The sequence below is a fragment of the Crassostrea angulata genome, chromosome 3 (genome assembly GCF_025612915.1).
Source record: "Crassostrea angulata isolate pt1a10 chromosome 3, ASM2561291v2, whole genome shotgun sequence".
NCBI lineage: Eukaryota > Metazoa > Mollusca > Bivalvia > Ostreida > Ostreidae > Magallana > Magallana angulata.
In genome coordinates, this window is record NC_069113.1 from 9,779,764 (window position 1) to 9,803,027 (window position 23,264).

At 33.4% G+C, this 23,264-nt stretch overlaps 1 protein-coding gene across 2 annotated transcripts; it reads left to right on the plus strand.

Annotated features, from left to right (window-relative positions):
- Window positions 1-53: 53 nt before the first annotated feature.
- Window positions 54-22,723, plus strand: LOC128179082 (tyrosine-protein phosphatase non-receptor type 9-like). Of its 2 annotated transcripts, XM_052846574.1 has the most exons (13): window positions 54-217; window positions 2,977-3,120; window positions 5,321-5,413; window positions 7,902-7,991; window positions 11,808-11,932; window positions 12,175-12,280; window positions 12,506-12,616; window positions 12,820-13,496; window positions 14,558-14,718; window positions 14,821-14,899; window positions 15,911-16,061; window positions 19,201-19,408; window positions 19,686-22,723. In XM_052846574.1, the coding sequence occupies exons 1-13, from the start codon at window positions 182-184 to the stop codon at window positions 19,913-19,915; spliced, it is 2,211 nt and encodes a 736-aa protein (XP_052702534.1). In that variant the 5' UTR covers window positions 54-181; the 3' UTR covers window positions 19,916-22,723. The 2 variants fall into 2 exon arrangements, with proteins under 2 accessions (XP_052702534.1, XP_052702535.1); XM_052846575.1 differs by lacking the exon at window positions 5,321-5,413.
- Window positions 22,724-23,264: the final 541 nt, after the last annotated feature.

Consider the following 23,264-nt stretch of genomic DNA (forward strand, 5'->3'; position numbering starts at 1 on the left):
ACAAATATTTGTTTGCGGTATTCTTTTTCAAGACAATTACATAACACTATTTTCGATTTTTAAAAAAAGAATATCTCATTTTATTATCGATATTAAAGAAAGTATTGTATTTTACGACAACCAGAATTAAGAGAAGTGCCATTTCCGGTAGGTACACACAGATGAAGAACGAAGTCGGAGAATGGATAATTCTGTCTTGACTGAAGAAGAAAGAAAGGTAAGTAGTATAAATATATCTAGTACAGTGAATAAATTCTAAATCAGCTTTCTATATTATCAGTTTGTTTGCTTTGACTAAGAAAATAAAAAAGAATTCTATGTATTCAAGCTAACATAAATTAGCATCATTGATTTAACATTTAATTAACGTTCATTTGTTGCTTAATTGTTGCTTACAATGTAGCACATTGTGTGTAGTGCTTGCTTATTACAAGTTTTTTTGTACCATACTAACAGAACATCTCCATTTCGTTTCATATTATTTTCAAATGTATTTAACATATTTTGCCAAACTTATGTCAGATGAACATATCAATTAAAATGATAGTAATCGTAATTACATTTATATTATACATAGCGCATGCTCATTTTTTTTTTTATATAGATACATGTAATGCATGTAGGTAATTTATAAAAATTAATGATGAAAATGTTTCTAGCAATTTCCTAATCTTTGAAATTTTCTGATATAAGATGTGAGCAGATAGAAATATAGGCTGATAGGTGTGTCTTAAATGATTGAATTTATTCTGAAATATTTAGATAATTAAAATGTAAACTGTGTGACTGTTTGCCAAGCACAGATTTTTGGTTAAAATGGAGGCAGTACAGTTTGGTTTTTGTTAAAGAGAGAACAAAATTCAAATGAAACGCACACATCTGCATATCTATTCAATCAATTATGCAAACTTAAACAAATGAATGTAATTTACTCATTCTACATCATGATTTCATATTACTGTGAAAATTGCAGATCTGAGCTGAAAAAATAAACAAATTCCTTTGAATAAATATATATTCTTCAAAATTAGGTGTTTTGATTATATACATCTCTGTACCCATAACGACTAACGTGTGATATTTATAAATTCTATCCAGAAATACACCCTATCATACCTTTGAATGTTATCATCAATGATTGAAAAACAAAACTTAAAAAGCCCATTAAAACATGTTCTTTTGTCATGGAATGATTAATGTATTTAAACTCAAAATGATTTCTTCCCTTAAAAGGAGGAAGAAGAAGTAACTCTGGCCAATCTAAAAGGGTCATAAATTACTGGTACACAGTTGTAAAGCTTATTTTTGAAGTGAAATTTTTTTCAGTTTTATAATTCACCTGTTCGGCGGAACTGATCAGTATCATGAATTTCAGAAATCATGATAAAAAATATTTTATTGTGGGTAAAAGAACATGAATGAGATGTTAAGCAACAAAACTTACATGTCTTACATATGTGACTCTTAACTCCCCTAGAATCATACATGTATTCATGCAATTACTTTAATGTCCATGTATGATCTTACTATTTTAATGCTTGCTAACAAGTTTGGCATCTTTTAAATGTTTAAGTTATTTAATATTTGGGTTGTATTGCACTGAAAGATAAAATCTAAAGTAAATGGAAGTTCATTTAGTACTACAGCAGCTATACTTAGAATTATAGATAACTTAAATCATCTGAACAACTGTTTTAACACTAAACTAATCTACATTATTTCATTGTTACATATTTGTCAAAACTTCACATTTGATATATATACATTGTATATGCTAAACAGTGCAAAATTAAATTTTAATCAAAGTATGTTTCCATGGATTTATATTGAATTTTTAGATAGGGGCATTTGCCCAGTTCCATCAGATAAAAGTTACAGGCATATTTGCATACACACAGTGCATTTATTAAATTTCCAAGAATATATTTCATATTTCCATGCAATTTTAATTTCCCATAAACATAGTCTGCCATCCCACATGCTTTCTAAATGTCAGTTTGAATAATTCATTTGTCTATCTACTCTTATAGTATTACTACATGCAGTTTCATTCTAAAGTAATTGAAGCTTTATGGACTATTGAAACTAATCTGGGTTAAGCTCAGTGGTAGAGCTTGACTAGAGGTGCAGAGGTCCTGGGTTTGATTCCCAGTTTTGTCATTATCATGTAATGTCTCAGTGTTATACGTTCATTCCTCCTTTTCTACTACAATTCATTCAGCACAATGTTTTTTCCCTGCTGTCACCATTGGTTGCAAGGAACAATTTTTACCACTTCTCTTCTTGTGTAACTCCCATAATGCTAATGACTAGTTTTCAATAGTTACATTATGTTTTCCAAATTGTTTTCTATATATTTCCTTGAATGAAGAATAACATACACAATCAACATGATCAATAGATAATCAATAATCATTTGTTTATATGTATGTACACTTTTAAGTCCACCAGTGACATTTTAGTTCTTCAGAGAAATTCTCTTACAATGTACCTAGTGATTTTGAAAATTCAAATGACTGGTCCTCATTATACCAGTGAGTTGATGCCTACATGTACCTGACTTCATTGTGTGATCTACAAATGTATATTTTTTTGATACTCTGTATTCATTGTACATGTAATTTTGCATTCATTGTATAAAGTACATGTACTTTCAAAATGATTAATATTAGCAAATTATTTGAGGTTAACTCCTGATTATAATTAATATGTAGTTTTATGAAGTCAAATTGTAACCCTCTATTTATTTGATAATACAATTGTAAATTAATGTATCATTCAAAGCAATTTGAGAATAAAATTATGTACCGGTAGTTTTATGAAGTCAATTTATGACTTATGACCCTTTATCTATTTGATAATACAAATGTAAAATTTTATATATATATCATTTAAACCAATTTGAGAATGAAATTTATGTATGATTTGTTTTCTTACATGACATGTTAATATTGTATCATTTGTTTCTTCAAACAGAAAGTAAGTGCCTTTCAAGACAAAGTGAATAAGCAGCGGAGAAAAGATGGACAAGATTCTCTGCCATGGAATATGGCAGTCAAGTTTCTTATGGCCCGCAAGTTTGACTGCCAGAGAGCCTTAGAGCTGTATCTTAATCATGAGGTAAGAGTTAAATTTGAATAAAATTTTACAAATGATGTGTTGGTAGTGATAGGTTTATTTTTTCTAGTGTGTAATTTACCAAATCAAAAATAGAGCATGGACATTTAAAAAGATTGAGATGACTAGACCTGATTGTCATATGTTGAGTACAATACGCTCAGTGCATGTACAATTCGATCAGCCCAGTCCAGTAAGGAAAATGGTAATGTGTAACATGACATACATATACATACACTACCTGGTAACAGGTACATCAGATGAATCAGATACTAATGTTTCTATAAATAGTGTTAGACCACAGGTATCTAATGTAAGACTTTGTTGTAGCAAGTTTATATGATATGCAAGTGTGTCAAACACCTGTGTGTTTGAGAATTCTTTGAACAGGTTGAGACATTGTCTGTGTAACCCTTGTTGGCCTTAAACCTAATTTATAAAGAATTTTTTATATACAGTGTACTTATATATTTAGAAAATACTACTTGCCAGCAATAGATATATAACTATATCTCTTTTATGTAAGAGATGAATACCAGATAACAATAGTTAAACATTGCACCATAAACAATAAAATTTGAATTTTGGAATTCAGGCTTTGTTTATAAATGGCAACATGTAACTTACTACATAGCTGTGTGAATAAAGTGTCAGGCTTGTGATCCAAATCCCGCAGGGGCTTTTGTTGTTACATACTGAATTGAATTTTTTTAGATATTCATGTTTTATCCCCAAACTGCAAATTTTTCGCTTATTAGTCCCCTACCGGTTTTCACCGGAGGGGACTATAGCTTTCCTCTGCGTCCGTCAGTCCGTCTGTCTGTCTGTCTGTCCGTCCGTCTGTCTGTCCCACTTCAGTTTTCCACACTCTTTTCCTTTATGCGTTTGAGGAATAATATGAAATTTGCTGAAGAGCTTCAAAATGTCAAACTACAGATCAAGTTTACACTTTTGTAGCGTCTGGTTAACATATTTTCTAGAAAATTAATTTTTAATATTCAAATTTTTTAATGTTTGGGTTCGATATTCTGCATAACAGTGCATTGTTTTCACAATTTCCACAAACCGGTAGGGGACGTGTATTGCTTATGCAATACTCTCAGAATGCTTGTTTATTATTATATTTTTCATAAGGTGACTTTTTCCAGGTGTGTTATTCCACCTTAATTGTGAATGCTACATCGGTCTTCTCAACATAAGTCTATGATTGACAAATAAATACTAAATGAATTAGGGTGAGAGTGCATGAAAACTGAGGCCAATCAAGAGTCTTTGAAGAGTAGATATTAAATACCTATTGTTATTTGTTGATGATTACTAAGTATAATTAGTGAAGCATATTTTTATGATGGGGATATTTTCTCCCCCCTCCCTCATCAACATGTATTGTCAATTGATTTATTATGGCAACTATAGTCTATTGTTTGAGGAACCAGTCCTAGAAAACTGAATTGCAGGGAAATGGGATTGTTTTCTGTCGTCTGAATGTTAATAAAAACTACCATAAGTGTACATGTTTGTTCACACAAATACAGTATCTGTATATTTCTGAGAATTTATAGGATAGCCTGTAAAGTGTGAGCTATAGGTCATCAACACACAGTTCCTTTTTAACAAGTGCAAGTCTTTTGATGACAGATGTACCGATATTCATATTTTGTAGTCCATTACATTGTACATGTGTTTGAAGGCTACAAAACATTCCAGATGGGAAAATTGGCTTATGCAAAGTACATATGAAACATAATGACTGACACATTCTAAAGTGTTGTTAAGTGTATTTTTTCCTTCCTTGTAGACAAAGAGTCTTTTATTTACTTCCTTTGGTAGGATTTAACCATGCTCTAGCCTCATCTTTATATACCAGCTACAGGAACACATACTGCATATGTGTCACCGTTTTTGAAATAACAACTTTGTGAATTAATTAATCTGTATATAATAGTAGTTTGGTATTGTTTCTGAGCATGACCATCTGCTTTGATTAGGAGTTTCGCCCAATAGGATCTTACAAATATTGTTCAGTGAACTGTTGGCTGTAAATATTGTGCAACACTATGGGTGTTATATAGTGCATCAACATAGGATTTTGATATAATTATGACTAATTAATCGTGGTTAATTAAAACGGTAGAAGTATAATCGTAATTCGCCAGCCGTTCTACTGGATATGGCAGAGTGTTCTGCGATTGTTCCCTTTAAGGATTGTTCTGGACAGTCGCTGTTGACGGGTCTGGATTTATCAGGTCTTAGGGACGTCATTGTGTGGTGTGTCAGCATTGAACAACAAGAGGAGGTTAGTCACACAGAGAGAGAGAGAGAGAGAGAGAGAGAGAGAGAGAGAGAGAGAGAGAGAGAGAGAGAGAGAGAGAGAGAGAGAGAGAGAGAGTATAGTACAAGTACACACTGAGAGTGACAGACAATCCATAGGTGCAGTTACATGTACCTCATAGGATGTTATAAATGAAACATGCAAGATAGTTTCACTTAATTAAATGTTACATATAGTGTTAATTACATGTAGTTTTGTAACCTCATTAAACTTGTAATGCTTATGAAATAGGTACATACAGTACATTTATCACCTCACCTACAACTTAATGTCAATTAAATGAAGAGGTTTATGTTATAATATTATGAAAGATCATGTGTCAGAATTAAAAGGATTGTGTATTTCACCTCACTGTCACATCTTTGTGAAAAAGTAAAATACAATTGCAGTAAATTTTATCATTTTATTGAAAATGTTTAGAGTATTAGTTATTTGAGTATGTGGGGCTGTAATTATGATATGAAAAAAATGTTAAAGGGAGTTTGGGTTGGGGGGGGGGGGGCTGTTGAGGGGAAAATTAGCCTATTGATAAATAGGTAGCTACTACATGTACAAGTTTAAGTGGGTGGCACTGTTTTACCAGGCAATGAGCTTTAAAAGCATTTCTTTTTGTATTGTCTTTCCTGTTGTGTTACATAATTAGGGAAGTTATGAAAGATAATGTGATAACTACAAGTAGCCCTTGTTTTGGTTGTTAAAGTCGGCTCTTGTAAGGACTGTTTCTATAGAGCATATCATCACATGTAAACCTCAGGTCTATAAATCTGAAACTAAGACTATTATAGACTTTTAAGGGTTAAAAATATAATTAGGATTGTTTTAAAATTACTCTAGTCAGAACCTTTAAATGACTTCCTCATTATTAGTACATCGATGTACCAGTACATATAATTACAATGGGGTAAACATGTTTATGTGAGCATATACTGGGAAAAGTTATTTGATTATTGAAGTTACCTTATTACAAAATTTGAAATTTTGACATATTAAGTCGATTGTTATGTAGTTTACATTATTTTTTTAATTAAGCCCAAAAATAGATAAAATAAAACTCTACAAAAGTAAAGTGTATTTACAAAACACGCAGATGATCTGCATGTAAGTACATGTACTGATGGAGTTTATACATGTATAGAAAAAGAGGATACAGAAATAGGGATAGTATGATAGTTCATAAACGTCTGTCTTCAAAGTGAGGCACATCAATGGCTTCAGACCCTTTTATGTTTAAACCTGTACATAATTAGATGTTTAGGCCTGGTCACAATAATCAGTGATTACATGGTCGGTAATAGTTTATCCTGTTTCCTGTGTACACATACAGAGAGGACACAGTATCAGTTTCCAAACGTAGTCACATGTGTATTAGGTCATGTAAAGTCATCAATTTTAAATTCTCGATCACCACATTTAACTAAATAAGCTTTACTGATGTGAATTGGCACATATTATCATCTTATTTAGAGTAGACTTGAAGGCTTATGTTATGAGCACATATGTTTCCAAATTTTAGAGTGGTGTTATAGGCTTTCAAGGATTTAAGATGTCAAACAATATCACATGTGTATATCAAAGTACATACATGCATGTATATCAAAAAATACTTAATGTGCGTAGTTGAAAATGATGCTGGTTTCAAGCAAAATATACACTGATTGCTAGTCTTAGCTCAAAAGTCAGACAAATCTTGTTGATTTCAGAGAGCCGTGGCTATATGCATGTGGATGACAATGAAATAGACAGGCCTACGTCACATTGCTGTTTAATTATTATCACAACTACCCAAAGTCCAAGCTCTCGTTAAAATGGTTCAAAGAAAAAAAGATATTATAATCAAAATCTACACCTACATGTACATGTTATCTTTCAGTATTTTAAAGAACGAACAATGTAATAAGGCATGCATGTTGTCATCCTCAGCTTTCTTGAGATTAATTACCAAGAAATGGGCATTAGATGCTGGCATTGATATCACTGGAATAGACAGTCCATTGGCAATAGTAGTAATGTACAGTGTATTTTTGAATGTTGCAAAATCTGTTTTGTGGTATTAAATTGAAAACATTCAGATCCTAATCTTTTTGTCGTAAAATTAATGTAAAATTTCTGGTTACTAGGTAAAATCAAATGTATTTCAGTTTTACGAAGAATAATTGTTGTTTAGTGAACTCATTTACAGAATTTTCTAAGAATTTGATGCTAGCTGGACTGCCATATACATCAGAATTAAACACAGATTAGCTATCTGTCCTTACTGTTTAATCAATTCATTATTTTAAACTTTTAGTTATATATATTCTTAAACCTAAAAGGTTTCACCATTCAAACATATCTGTTATAACTGCTTGTGATTGTGTGTCCAAAATCTATCTGTCATATTTGATATAAGTAAAACATGGAATTATAACCGCATTTCATTTCTTACCCAACGTTTTATTTCTCTTTTTCACAGGAGACGAGGCACCGGGAAGATTTGACTGTGATCCAGGCCTCTGATGAATTACTAAAAAGGGAACTTTATACAGAAAAGTTTACAATCTTGGTAACTAAATGCCTAAGTCATTTAAGAAAAGGAAATATTTTTATCACTAAGGATATTAGTGAAGATATCTAAAATGAGTGTAGTTGATATGTTAAAAATAAGTTTCCAAAAAAATATTAATTGCCTAGCTGTGAAAGCAAATTTTGATGAATTGGGTATATTTATTAAACCTGAAGTAAGAAATATGTGTTGAATTTCCTAAAAGACCTTATGATTTCATATTACCCATATGTGTACATTATAAAATAGTCTGTCCCAAGTTATTGCTTCTATCACTTTTTGATGATTTTTAATAAAATACACATACCTGTGAAAGAAATGCAATTAAAATCCAGAAAAGGGAAAATATCCAAGATATCTTCATTGACACATTATTATTTTTCACTCATTGTAAGAAAACAAATTTCTTACACAGATTTATAATGGGAAATGTTTACATCTTTTCACCATTCCGAACTCACTTGGAATACCTCATACAATTTTTCTACATTATCATCTGGGCTATATCATGGCTGATGCAATGCAAAATCCCTTTAGACTTTCTATTTTGGGTTGTGTATTGAATCCTGAAGTGGTAGAGGGGACATTTCAAAAGAGATAATCTGGACATTTTTTATATTGGATGAATGTAGTTTGCATGAGCACAAAGTTATTATGATTATCGTATTATCAACCGACTAGTGGTAGAAGAAAAAACTCAGGATAGAGTATAAAAGATGGTTGATATGTATATACAAGTAAAAGAGGGACTTTGTCAGTTTCAGACAGATATCAATGTGATGATATATGCATGTACAAGCCTATTTTGAAAGTCTATTTTATGCTTAATAAGTTTGCATAAGTTACCGAGGAATCATTTTTATTTGTTCATGCAGGGTTCATAGTTCATGGGTAGACAAAATTTTTCTGGTCCCTGGGGACATTAATTTCGTTGGTGGCAAGTTTGGGATTATAATTTTAATAAATATTAAACAAATGCTTGTATAATTTATTGTGGGGATTTATACGTTTTTGGGAAAGGGTTACCCATGAAAGCCACGAACATTGGTCCCCCAGGAACAATGATGATTCTGCAGTAATTCTGGTTTTATATAGTGCTAACCAAAATCATAATGTATAAACAAAAAATAACATAACTGTACCGGTAATTAAGATACCATTACCAACCATTTAGGAGACAAATGCATTAATTATATTGTTGAATGTACAGCCCAATTAATTCCTCATTGATATTCTGTACCATGGATACCCAATATAATTATTTCTGCATTTACTTAATATGGTACATGTATACAAGAAGAATTTTTGAAATCTTACATTTTGGGACCATTTTTTTTCTCTTGTTCACTCTTGCTAGAGCAGTTTATAAATATTTTGATAAAATATGTCTTACCAATTTAAGTCATCAGTCATTTTCATTATCATGATATATTTTTTTACAAGAAATTTACGTCAAGAAATTGGCCAAATTTTGCACTGTGTTAATTATGAAAGCTAGGCGATGCTCTGTTGGTATATTCCTCGGAGTATGCAATATACTTCACATGGCAGCACTGCAACTGTCATTCATTTATTATAGAGCTGTTATTTAACGAAAATCTTGGCTTCCAATCTAAATTAATATTTATCCTTTAAGCTTATTTTTTACTGTGATGGGAGCAATTGCTTTAATTTTATGAAATTAAGAGTGCAGTTGGTTGTACAGAAGTGAGAATTCTAAACATCTAAGCATTAATACATAACAACATGAGTTCCTTAGAGTGGAATTAATGGAAAACACAAAGAGGAGTTAATATCATGCGCGGATCCAGAAAATTTTTCCAGGGGGGGTCCGAAGGATAATTGTGTTTGCCAGGGGGGGTCCGAGGCATATTTTCGCGATAATTTTACTATGTAAATTTAATAAATTTTCATTTTCCAGGGGGGGTCGGGACCCCCCCGACCCCCCCTCTAGATCTGCGCATGAATATTAATGTACATGGGTGTATGTTTTCTATTTCTAAATGTCATATGTATCAGAAATATGAAGTCAACAATCTGTTTACCATGAAGTATATGACCTTGATTCTTGTACTAATGAAGAAATAGACTTGTTTATTTATTATCTCCTCGGTCAACTTTTTCAAAAAAAAAATTTCCTTTTAATGATTTACATCTGAATGAAATGATCCCTTGTTCCATTGGCTGACCCAAAATTTCTGTGATTAGTTGATGGTCAGAATTTAGATCACTAGGCAACTGTCAAACAAAGCATTCCACTTGATACAAAATATCTATTCACTCAAGGAAAATCGGCATGAGATGAAATATAATTTATTTTTCCTGTTCATATAACAGAGGAAGGACAAAGTCACAATGAGTTTTCAGGTAGTACTACATGTATACCCTTCAGAAAATATACCTTTATCTATGTATATAAGGCTATAAGGCTTATATATCATCATGAATTTAAGGCGAGACATAAGATAAATACATGTAGATGCATTGATTAACAATAACTGGATAGAATTGAAGGAAATATTTATGCAAGAAGCATAAGCAGCCATATAACTGAATCCTTTTTTGGACAAAGATTGATTACTGGTAATTAAATTTTTCAAAAATTGATCATGGTCCATACTTGATAGAACAAGAATGTTGTTTGTAAGAACTTTGAGTTGTAAATCTAATTTAAGAGCACAGCTAACAAGCTTGAGAAATATTCAGAAGCCTGCAAATCAGTCATCAATATATTTGTTAATTTATATATGATGTCTTGTTCTTTAAAAAAAAAAGGATGGAAAGAACTATATATGATACAATCAGGTACAATAAAGTGTTATGTTAAATTTAAGATGAGTTGATGTAAAATATATTTTTCACCTATTTATTTGATTTATTTGCACTCATTGGCAGTATATGACGTCGGAAGTGATGCTATTTCTATAATTCAATCAAAATCAGTCAAAAATTGACATTTTTCTTACCTTTTTAGGAATATGAAATATAGAGCGCATGCTTGAACAAGGACAAAAATTTTGTCACTTATTAGCCTTGGCTAGAGACATCTTTGATTAAAATATTTTGTTTGTTCAAACATGCGCTCTATGTTTTCAGAAAGAAAAACTGCTTGAAAACAAGCTGTTTTATGCTAAAAATGCAAAAATGACGGGAAAAGGTTGTCTTTACGATGTCATATTTCTATATTGTGGGCAGTTGAATCAAAATGAACATTATGTTAAAACATCACATATATATCTGTACAAAGAAAACAAAGAATTACAGTAAAATGACGATGTTCATTTTAGGGGCCATTTTAGGCCCATATCATATATAGTCCTTTCCCCATTGTCTTACTTTTTACCTCATTAACCCTCACTGACAGTGAGAAAAATTAAAGTTATCTTCCAATTAAAAATTAATTCCAACCTTCTCTTTTGTCAAATTGTTTGAATTAGAATTAGATGCTGGCAAAATCTTTTAAAACAGTCATGTATCTATACAGTGATTTGAATTTATTATACACATGTTCATTATTTGATGGAAAAAATTGAGTTTGTCTGACTTTTTACAAACAGATTAACTTTCAAAATAACTTCCTTCTTATTCTGAGCTTGCTTCAGTGGTCTCCCTTAAACACACTGTAATGGTTTTATGGTTAAGATAATGTATAAACCAATCTTGCAGGTTTATTGTAATAATCATTTTGATTTAAATCAAATGATGCATGTGTTTTGTAATAAAATGGCATTGGTCAGAGCTATTCAGTATTGTCCAGACATTATTGTGGCTGACAGACTGGTGAACATTTCTAATGAACCTGTGGTCATTTTTCAGAGTGGTAGAGATAAGAACGGTGCCGCCATTGCCTTGTTCACAGCTAGAATACATCAGCCCAGTCTGACATCCCATCAACTGGTACTAAAGGCCCTGGTGTATCAGCTAGATGCAGCATTAGAGAGGTATAGAGCAATATTATGGCTGACTGCTGGGTATAAAAAAAGCAACTCACCTTGCCTGTATTGACCCTGAGACCCTATACCACTAGGGTCAACAACCGATATTACTATTTTCAAGTGTAGAAGGGCGAAAATAACAAGGGGCATAAATAACCCCGTAAGCGCCATTTTAATGACAAACACATGCATTTTATATGCATTCTTTTTTTTGCTATATTGATAATTAAATGTTTTTAAATTTCCAGCACTGAAACTCAAAGAAATGGCTTGGTATTTATATACGACATGACAGAGTCCAAATATTCCAATTTTGACTATGAACTGAGTAAAAAAATCCTTAACATGTTAAAGGTATGGAATATAAAATGATACCAAAAATATTATCCTATGATAATCATAGATGATATTTTTAATAAATCTCATTGGTGGTTATTGGTTCAATTGTAACTTAAAATTTACTTTTAATGTATTTCTGTAGAAGTAATGTTCCAAAGAAATTTTCTCATAAAACAGATTTTTGTTGATGGAACACAATATTAAAACTTCTGACTGAGAACTTTTGGTCAATCTTTTTAGGGTGGCTACCCAGCTCGACTAAAGAAAGTCCTCATAGTGACGGCTCCACTATGGTTCAAAGCACCTTTTAAGATTCTGCGCCTTTTTGTAAAAGAAAAACTTAGAGACAGGGCAAGTACATGTATTCATCTGTATTTTGCAGTCAGGCAAATGTAGATCAAATTGCAATGTTAAAATCTTTATGAACCACATCAGATCTAGCGATTATCTGTGTTTGATAAGATTTTAGGTGAGAAATACAAATCTGTAGAGAAACTTTTTGTTGTGGTTAACATGTATGAAAATGAGATTTTGAGATCAATTTGTGTTTCTAGGTGTATACAATAAACTTGTCCCAGCTTACACAACATATACCTCAAGATGCACTTCCAGAACAGTTAGGCGGCAAATTCATCACCAACCACAAGGCATGGCTGCAGCTGTGTTCCCGTGTGGCCCTCAAAGAAGACCCCGATATGAACACTTACTTTGTGTCTTGTAAGCGGCCTAGCACAGGGGATGAGCAGGGATCCTCATGTCGCAGCATGTCAAGTGATCTGTCGGAAAACATGCTACATAGTGACATTGATTCTGAGGAATCCAAGGAAACGGTCAATGAAAAGCAAAACAATGAAGATCTAGAAAAGGAGGACTCTAGTGATGAAAAGGAGGTGATTGTTGAAAAAGACGACTCCTTAAATTTGGTTCCTTCAAAGCGAAGAATAGATTCTGTGGGTAATAAAGACTCTGTAAAAAGAGCGGCACAGGAGACAAACAGTGAGAACAATATTGATGTAGACTCAGTCGACGCCCCTCGAAAAAAGCGACCCACCTCCTCCACCTCCTCGATGTCAAATAATGCGGTAGAGGACAGTTTACACATGCCAGAGGAGGATGGCATGGACCTAGACCAGCTGGTAGAATACACACGCAGCATGAGGAGGCGCGGCCTCATGGAGGAATACGCTAGTATTAAGATGGAACCCCCTGCTGGAACTTTCACTGTATCTAAGTAAGACAAGCACAGGTTTTATTTTGATTACTGTATTTATGGATATTTCCCACTCTGATCTTCAGGCAAATCCATGGTTAAATGATACGTGAAGGTAATAATTCTGTGATATAGTTAGTTAGTGATGAAGTACATGTAAACAAAAACACAAATTTTTTGTGATAGCTTATTTTGTTATTGATAAGTGTCATAGGTATGCCAGGTGTGTGACTGGCAGTCAGTTTATCAGGTCTCAGTAGCTCAGTGGTCACAGCTCTGGCTCAGTCAGCTTGAGGCCTTTGGTTTGAGTCCCCGTAGAGACTAGACTTTTCACCAACTGTTACATTATTGAAAGCCATATATTATTTGGATTCAATTAATATTCTGCAAGATTTATGAGCTATCTCTCTTTTGGGAATATTTATTTCACCCAAATAAAAAGTACTCATCTTGAAATAAATGCTTGCTCTCAGAAATCTTTGTTCTAGATAAGTTCTTGAATAATGCTTGGTTAACAGTATATACACCTGTGTGAAAAATTATATCCATATTATAGTTAAAATAAGTTTGTCTTCTAAATTAAAGAGCATAAAAAAACAACTTTGATATTCATTGTCCGTCTGTATCTGAATTTTTTATTACACGTTAAATTATTCCCTAACCTTCACTCTGAAATGTACATTTAGTCTTGATGGCAATAATTTGCAGTACCTTAGTGGATAAACTACTGCATATGATCATTCTGTACAATATTTACATATTTTTCTTTATATAAACTTGTAGCAAAAACGTTCATTTCTGTGTAAACTTTTTAATTATGTCACAAATATTACCACTCACTATTTGACAGTTGCATTACCGTAAATATAAAATACAGTTAAATTAATAATTTGCCTTTCTCAAACATGAATATAAAAAATAAACATTTTAAAAAGTTCACCAGGATATGAACTTGGTTAATCAAATCTTCTGAAAAGCCCTTCAGGCTTCGTAGGATTTTATCACATAAACAACCAAGTTCAAATCCTGGTGAACTTTCAAACATTTTGTTTATGTCTTAAATAAATCATTTATTTTTTCAGGGCAAAGCACAATCTTCCCAAAAACCGCTACTCTGATGTTTTGTGTTTAGACCACTCTAGAGTCAAACTAAGTACACAGAGTAACGACCTCAGTTCAGATTACATCAATGCTAACTACGTGGATGGCTACATGCAAAAAAATGCATACATATCAACGCAAGGTAAAAATGAATGAAAACCTTTATATTCTTCCCTCTGAAATGTGATCATAGTGTATGATAGTTCTAGGAATGAACAGTTTTTAATTTGTTTGGTGATTATAGGCCCATTACCAAGGACATTTGGAGATTTCTGGAGAATGGTTTGGGAGGAACAAGTTATGGTCATTGTTATGACCACAAAGTATGTATACTATGAACTGTGTTTAATGAGGCTAGATGGTAACAACCATTTTGTAGTATTCTTCAATCTCTAAATAGAGAAGAGTTTAGTGAACTTGAACTATATATAATGATCATGTGACTGAAAATCAATAATTCATCAAAATGCAAGTCATCTTTATTGTGCCAAGATCTCAGTTGTGATTATTGAAGTAGATTTATTAAATTTGAGGATGATTGTTTGGCCCAGTTGTTAATTGTCTACTTAGCATCCTTGAGAATAAATCATTTACTAGCACGATATACTTTTATAGGTTATTTAGTCCGTATATCTAATTACGAGGATACGACAGAACAATGTTAACAGATTAGCTTACTATTAAAAATTTGACATGTATCAAATTTTAAAGAAGTTGCATGCTAAAAAAGTAATGTTTTGATAATGATAGTTTTCAAGACCCCAACTTTAAACACAATTGTATTGTACAAATATTTTAACATATATTCTTTGCTTATTTATTTGATTTAAAATTATGAAGATATTTGATTTTAAATGCTTTTTGTATAAAACTAAGATTAAACGGTTTTTTCCCCCAAATACCTTGTAATAAAAATTTACCTAGATTGTCAAATGAATAGTTACTGTAAACGTATTTTATTTGGCGTGTACGATATGTGGCGGAAATTAGTTTTTTTAACAAGTTGGCATGGATTTGAATTAGCATATTCCTGAATGTGCATGACTATCCTTATACATATATGCATGGTATTTAGCTATGTACTTGATTTAGCGGAAGCTGCATTCCGCCAAAAAATGCTAAATAGAATACACAGCCATATGTAGTACGTTTACAGTTTTAAAAAGTAGATTTGGGTATGAATGTGTTTACTGGAACTTTTCAAAACTTATCAAACAAGCATTTTGTAAATCAAAGCATCTGTTTAAGAAATAATGTTTAAAAGGACTGAACATAAACTTAATTACCAAGAAATGTAAAATAGATTTTAATAAACAAACATGATCAATGAACAGGGCAGTGGAGAGGGGTCGTGCTAAGTGTGGTCAGTACTGGCCTCCAGAGGAGGATGGGGAAGAACAGCATGAAAACTTCCTGGTCATCAACACACGTATGGAGGTGTACCAGGACTACAGCATTACCTGGCTGTTCCTACTGAATACCAAGGTAAGTCTGTGTACCAGGACAACAGCATTACCTGGCTGTTCCTACTGAACACCAAGGTAAGTCTGTGTACCAGGACTACAGCATTCCCTGGCTGTTCCTACTGAAAACCCAGGTAAGTCTGTGTACAAGGACAACAGCATTACCTGGCTGTTCCTACTGAACACCAAGGTAAGTCTGTGTACCAGGACTACAGCATTACCTGGCTGTTCCTTCTGAATACCAAGGTAAGTCTGTGTATCAGGACTACAGCATTCCCTGGCTGTTCCTACTGAAAACCCAGGTAAGTCTGTGTACAAGGACAACAGCATTACCTGGCTGTTCCTACTGAACACCAAGGTAAGTCTGTGTACAAGGACAACAGCATTACCTGGCTGTTCCTACTGAACACCAAGGTAAGTCTGTGTACAAGGACAACAGCATTCCCTGGCTGTTCCTACTGAAAACCCAGGTAAGTCTGTGTACAAGGACAACAGCATTACCTGGCTGTTACTATTCAACACCAAGGTAAGTCTGTGTACCAGGACTACAGCTTAAAGGGGCATGGTCACGAATTTGGTCAAAAATTATTTTTTTCGATTTTAATGTTTACAATGCTTTAGTAAGGCATTTTTAACAGGCAACCAAAATTTGAGTGTCATTTGATGAGTTTTTAGCGAGTAACAGAGCTTACAATTCTTCGCTATGTAAACAAAGTGTTTGTTTACATTTCGAATGTAGAAGTGAAAATTCCAGTTTTAGACCTAAAATAAATGTGTTAATCGCTAGGAACTGTTTATTTATGCTTTAAATGAATAATAAGATAGACAAACCAGCTTTAAAAAGATTTTTAGTGGTATATTGAACCTATTTAAACAAAAACAGGGCAGGAGCCTTGTTTACATGACGAAGAATTTGGAGCCCTATATCTTGCTTAAAACTCAACCACTGGCACCCAAATTTCATTCGATCATTAGAAATGCATTCCTAAAGCATTGCAAATAATAAAAACAGAAAAATAAAATTTGACCAAAATTGTGACCATGCCCCTTTAACCTGGCTGTTCCTACTGAACACCAAGGTAAGTCTGTGTATCAGGACTACAACATTACCTGGCTGTTCCTACTGAACACCAAGGTAAGTCTGTGAATCAGGACTACAGCATTACTTGGCTGTTCCTACTCAACACCAAGGTAAGTCTGTGTATCAGGACTACAGCATTACCTGGCTGTTCCTACTGAACACCAAGGTAAGTCTGTGTATCAGGACTACAACATTACCTGGCTGTTCCTTCTGAACACCAAGGTAAGTCTGTGTATCAGGACTACAGCATTACCTGGCTGTTCCTACTCAACACCAAGGTAAGTCTGTGTATCAGGACTACAGCATTACCTGGCTGTTCCTACTGAACACCAAGGTTAGTCTGTGTACCAGGACTACACAAATGCCTGGCTGTTCCTACTGAACACCAAGGTAAGTCTGTGTATCAGGACTACAGCATTACCTGGCTGTTCCTACTGAACACCAAGGTAAGTCTGTGTACCAGGACTACAGCATTTCCTGGCTGTTCCGACTGAACACCAAGGTAAGTCTGTGTATCAGGACTACAGCATTACTTGGCTGTTCCTACTCAACACCAAGGTAAGTCTGTGTATCAGGACTACAACATTACCTGGCTGTTCCTACTGAACACCAAGGTAAGTCTGTGAATCAGGACTACAGCATTACTTGGCTGTTCCTACTCAACACCAAGGTAAGTCTGTGTATCAGGACTACAGCATTACCTGGCTGTTCCTACTGAACACCAAGGTAAGTCTGTGTATCAGGACTACAACATTACCTGGCTGTTCCTACTGAACACCAAGGTAAGTCTGTGTATCAGGACTACAGCATTACCTGGCTGTTCCTACTCAACACCAAGGTAAGTCTGTGTATCAGGACTACAGCATTACCTGGCTGTTCCTACTGAACACCAAGGTTAGTCTGTGTACCAGAACTACACAAATGCCTGGCTGTTCCTACTGAACACCAAGGTAAGTCTGTGTATCAGGACTACAGCATTACCTGGCTGTTCCTACTGAACACCAAGGTAAGTCTGTGTACCAGGACTACAGCATTACCTGGCTGTTCCGACTGAACACCAAGGTAAGTCTGTGTATCAGGACTACAGCATTACCTGGCTGTTCCTACTCAACACCAAGGTAAGTCTGTGTATCAGGACTACAGCATTACCTGGCTGTTCCTACTGAACACCAAGGTAAGTCTGTGTACCAGGACTACCCAACTCTAAGGTAAGTCTGTGTACAAGGACATCAGCATTACCTGGCTGTTAATACTCAATACCAAGGTAAGTCTGTATACAAGGACATCAGCATTACCTGGCTGTTAATACTCAACACCAAGGTAAGTCTGTGTATCAGGACTACAGCATTACCTGGCTGTTCCTACTGAATACCAAGGTAAGTCTGTGTACCAGGACTACAGCATTACCTGGCTGTTCCTTCTGAATACCAAGGTAAGTCTGTGTATCAGGACTACACCATTGCCTGACTGTTCCTACTAAATACCAAGGTAAGTCTGTAACATTACTGCAGCATTACCTTGCTCTTTATGCTTAACACCAAGTTTATTCACCAATTTAGAGACCAGTTTCTGTACCATACATACATGTTTGTCATTCAGGACAAAAAACATTGTCTGTTTTCAATTTATGTTATTAGATATATAGGTTCCCTGATTCAGAGATCATTCTTTGTATCATACATATAGGTCTGCCAAATCATTGACCATAAAACACTTTGTAATTTATAAGAGATATTAGGAAATTAAAAAGTATTTTAAAGTTTAGAAATAAACAAGGATTTGAAAATGAATTGAGAAATCATGTGAATAATGTTTCTCAAGTGAGTTACATGGTCCATTGGCCTCTTGTTTTTAGCAGTAACTGATTGCAACAATTGAAATAATTCGTTTTCTTCAGGAAATTTTGATAATGTTTCCTATGAATCATGTTTAAGCACAAAATGAGGAAATTTCTCTAAGAGAAGTGATTTCTGTTAGAAGGAAACACTTGATCAAAGAAGGAAATAAAGTGTTGGGTGCACTGCATGAGTATGCTAATATAGGATAATAAATAATTAAAAAAGATGTTTATTCGTTGCAGAGCAATGAGTCTCGACAGATTTACCACCTACAGTTTACTTCCTGGCCAGATTATGGGACGCCCAGTTCTGCCGCAGCGTTTCTAGAATTCTTGTTCAAAGTCCGAGCTTGCCAGGAAGAGGCTGTCAGTTCCCTGGGGTCAGAGTGGCAAGGCCACGCCCTGGGTCCCCCCATAGTTGTGCACTGCAGCGCTGGAATTGGGAGGACAGGTCAGGATTACTGTCTAATTTTTGTAATGTATAAAAGGAATACTGTTGTTTTATTTATATTTGTGGTCTGCAATTTTCATAAGTTTTTCAAAAAGTCATAATTTAACTTATCAGAAAATGTGAATTTATGAACATAAGCTCAACCATTATAAATTGTAGTCATCATAAGCACTCAATTGATGCTCAGCAAATTAATTTGAAAGTACTGTGTTCAGTTTTAATTTCCTACTTAGCCATTGGTATATATAAAATCTTGTATTTTTCCTTTTTCCTGCAGGGACATTTATAACTACTGACATCAGTCTTCGAAGATTGGAACACATACAGACTGTTAACATTAGAGAAACAGTGCGTCGCATCCGATCACAACGAGCCTTTAGTATACAAATGCCCGATCAGTATGTGTTCTGTCACTTTGCCATCATTGAGCACGGCATGCAGGAAGGGGTGGTTGGCGATGTGGACTGGACTGGGTTTGATGACAGTGATAGTGATATGAGTGATTGAGGGCATTTGCACTTTACGCATCATGGTACACAATGAGATAAAGTATGCCATGTAGTTCAATGTTTTGATGTTTGCCATCTAAAAAAGGGATCTCATGTGATCATGCCACATGATGGAATTTGTTTTTGTTATGACTTGATAAGTGTTATTGATATATTATTTGTATTGTTTATATTTTTTTTGTACAAGTTTATTTGGTATTTTTGTAGTCGATTTGTTATAGGTTTCTTTAGAATTTTTCTTTTGTATAGCTCTGGAACAATGTGTAGATTATATTTTTTCTATTACCCTTTTGGGTAAACCACCATTGTACAAAATGAATCATTTGCTAGTCCTTCACTAAAAAAACAACCTTCATTGTACATTTTTTATGTTTTGTTAATTTATTTCATTTGATTGATTTAATTTATGCATTGTCATGGGTTTTTTTAACATTTAAACGGTGCCAATTTTTAGACAATTTAAAACAATGTTTGTCAACAAAGTTGACATTAAATGATTAGATCTGATTCATGTTTCTGATTTGAGAAAATGAGAGAAGCATTTGTCCTATTTTGCCTGTCATAGTTAGAACCTCTTTCATTCACTGATTTATTTCTTAAAAGATTTGACTTTGATTTAAAATAATGGACATTGTACTCTTGTATAGTTTATTAGACCTCAGAGAAGTTTGAAGATGAAGGCTTAGTACGTCATTTAAATGTTGGACACATGCCGTCATTGGGTAATATTAGCTTGTCAAGTCTGGAAAATCAATTCTAATATTTAGCAGGGTTTTTTTAAGGATGTTAAAAACTTTCTAAAGCAAGGGGTAAATATAGAGCCGTTTAAATTTATGCAAGTCATTTTTTTGGATTCAAAAAGTTTCGACTAGCAGATAATACCAGACAGAATTTCTGAATTTTGAAGTGAAATTTAAATAATTGTGAAAATAAACGGATAATTGATATTTTATAGGCAGGCAAATATTTAATTTTCCCAATATTATTTTACTGTGTATCTCTGTGTACATCTTGATAAAGAATTTTTATAACAAAATAGAAAAGTTATTAAAGCTTTAAGATTTGAAGCAGGAACGCTACTGTTCCCCTAAAGAATCAAGTTGTTTCGTGATCTTGATCCATTAATATTTTATTTTACTAATTTTAGTGATACAATTGTGTATTAAATATTAAGAGAAAGCTTATTGCCTCACTAAAATCATAATTTTACTAATACATATATATAAAAGCATATAAATATTTGAATTTTTTACACAGTCATACACATGAATATTTATAAATGATGTCTATTTGTACATTTTGTATCACAGAAGATGTAACTTATTTGAAATCCAGAAATATACTTTCTCAGATTTTTTTTTTTTCAATTTGAAAATGTAGCGAAGTCTTTACTTTTGTAAATGTGGAGAGATATTTAAAGAATTTATTTATATCATTTATCAAAAGATAAAACTGCAGACAAAATCCAGGGGTAGACAATCAACTTCTTACGTGTCTAGTTTGTAGGGAAGTAACTTATAACTTTGATTTGCCCCATTTTAGAAGTTCTTCAATTTGTTATAATAGCTTGTATACTCAATTTAAAGCATTATTTTTTGAGAAATTAATTTTTTTTAGTAGGCAAAATGAATAGTTCTCTTTTTGTAATACATGCACTACTTTTACTAAGTAGCTATTTGTTATTTGCATTGGGACTACTTTTATTGATTAATCTGTGTGTTGTAACTGTTTGTCTTTAATTTACTTGAAAATTTAGTCAGGTAAAGTGCATTAGGAATTGGATCTGTTCTATGGTATAGTTATCTATGACATCCAAATGGATATTAGATTTGTGTCTACATTAAATTCGCTGGAGAATGAAAAAGTATGGAAATAATAACTTTTAAATAAATAAATTTAGATATTGAGAATTTATACCTACATTAGAATTTAATTTCTCTCTAAATAATACTATAATTGCCTTTTTTATATTGCTTATTTGTGCAGTCTATTAAACTATAATGTTTTATAAGAACTACTAAATGCCACTTAGTCAACAAATTCAACATTAGAATCATCAAATTTGGACAAAATGTTTTAAAAAGGTGTTGTATAATGATTCTTGATATCAGTTGCTAATTAAGCTTCAGAAGGCAAGCACTTGATGTTAGTTCAAAATTACATTCCATCTCTTTACTTCATAATCGAATAACAAGGCGGGAAAATAAAGTATTATTGGGTAGGAATTACTCAGATATCACACTGATATGTGTGATAATTGGCCTTAAATATACGTTATGAAACGCGAAGTCGACATCAAGTACTCTGTCTCACCAGAGTTATCGTTCCTGCTGTGCTGCAGCGTCTTTTGATGTGTTGAGTGCAGGGTTCCGCGCTTAATCAGTGAATCTCCTTTTTCTAGTTAACTATAGTAAAACAAACAATTTCTTATGATTATAGGTGTAAACAAATGCCAGTCTCTTGTTCATCTTCCGACAAACAACTGAAAAAACATGTTAAGTAAAAATTAATGTAGAAAATCTGTTATAGCAGAGATGCAGGACATATGGGGAAAAACAGTAATTCTGGAATTTACTTTATTGCGAATTTAGTTTTACTATGTGTCACCTCCATTTTGGCATTTGACAGTATGTTTATACGGGCCAGTATGTAGTGTTGTCAGATAGCGATGTTGTACTGTGTATACATGTAGTCGGTGTCCTTTTGTTAAACAAAATCATTTGTATGTTATTATATGTAATACATCGTTTATCATGTCCGTAATTATTGTCACTCCTTGATATATTAATAAAGTAAAAAAAAAACCGTGCTATTCCATTGTTATCTTTTATTTAAAGTCAACAAGTGATGCATTTTTAACTGCTTCACTTCACTTGAAAACGCAACAGGACGTCCAACGCCTGGCTATTTTTTTAGTCCATTCAATTCTGCATGCATTTCATTTCTTTTCTTGTTCGTAGGACATTCGTTCTATTGGGCAGAAAATTTCTAAAGGACACCACCGGGCTATGGTTGCTGCTTTAAGTTATACGTTTTGTACGGAACACATGCGGTTGAACTGTTCTTTCCCGGTTCTTAATCAGTCTGCCTACATTGTTGTTCGTTGAACCCAAGTTACAAACGAACAGCTACCGGCCGGTCATTAAATATACCGGGCTGGTTTTGACATCACCGGTATGCACTATCAGTCTACCGTATGAAACCGTTTTGTCAGGGTTTTTTTTTTCAACCTTTGCTTATTTTTTAGATACTAAAATGATGAGGTCCATTAATAGTTGACTGTAGGGGTTTTCGACCTACACTCAGGTGCCAAAAGTACAACTTTTTTCTTTTTCACTATATATTTC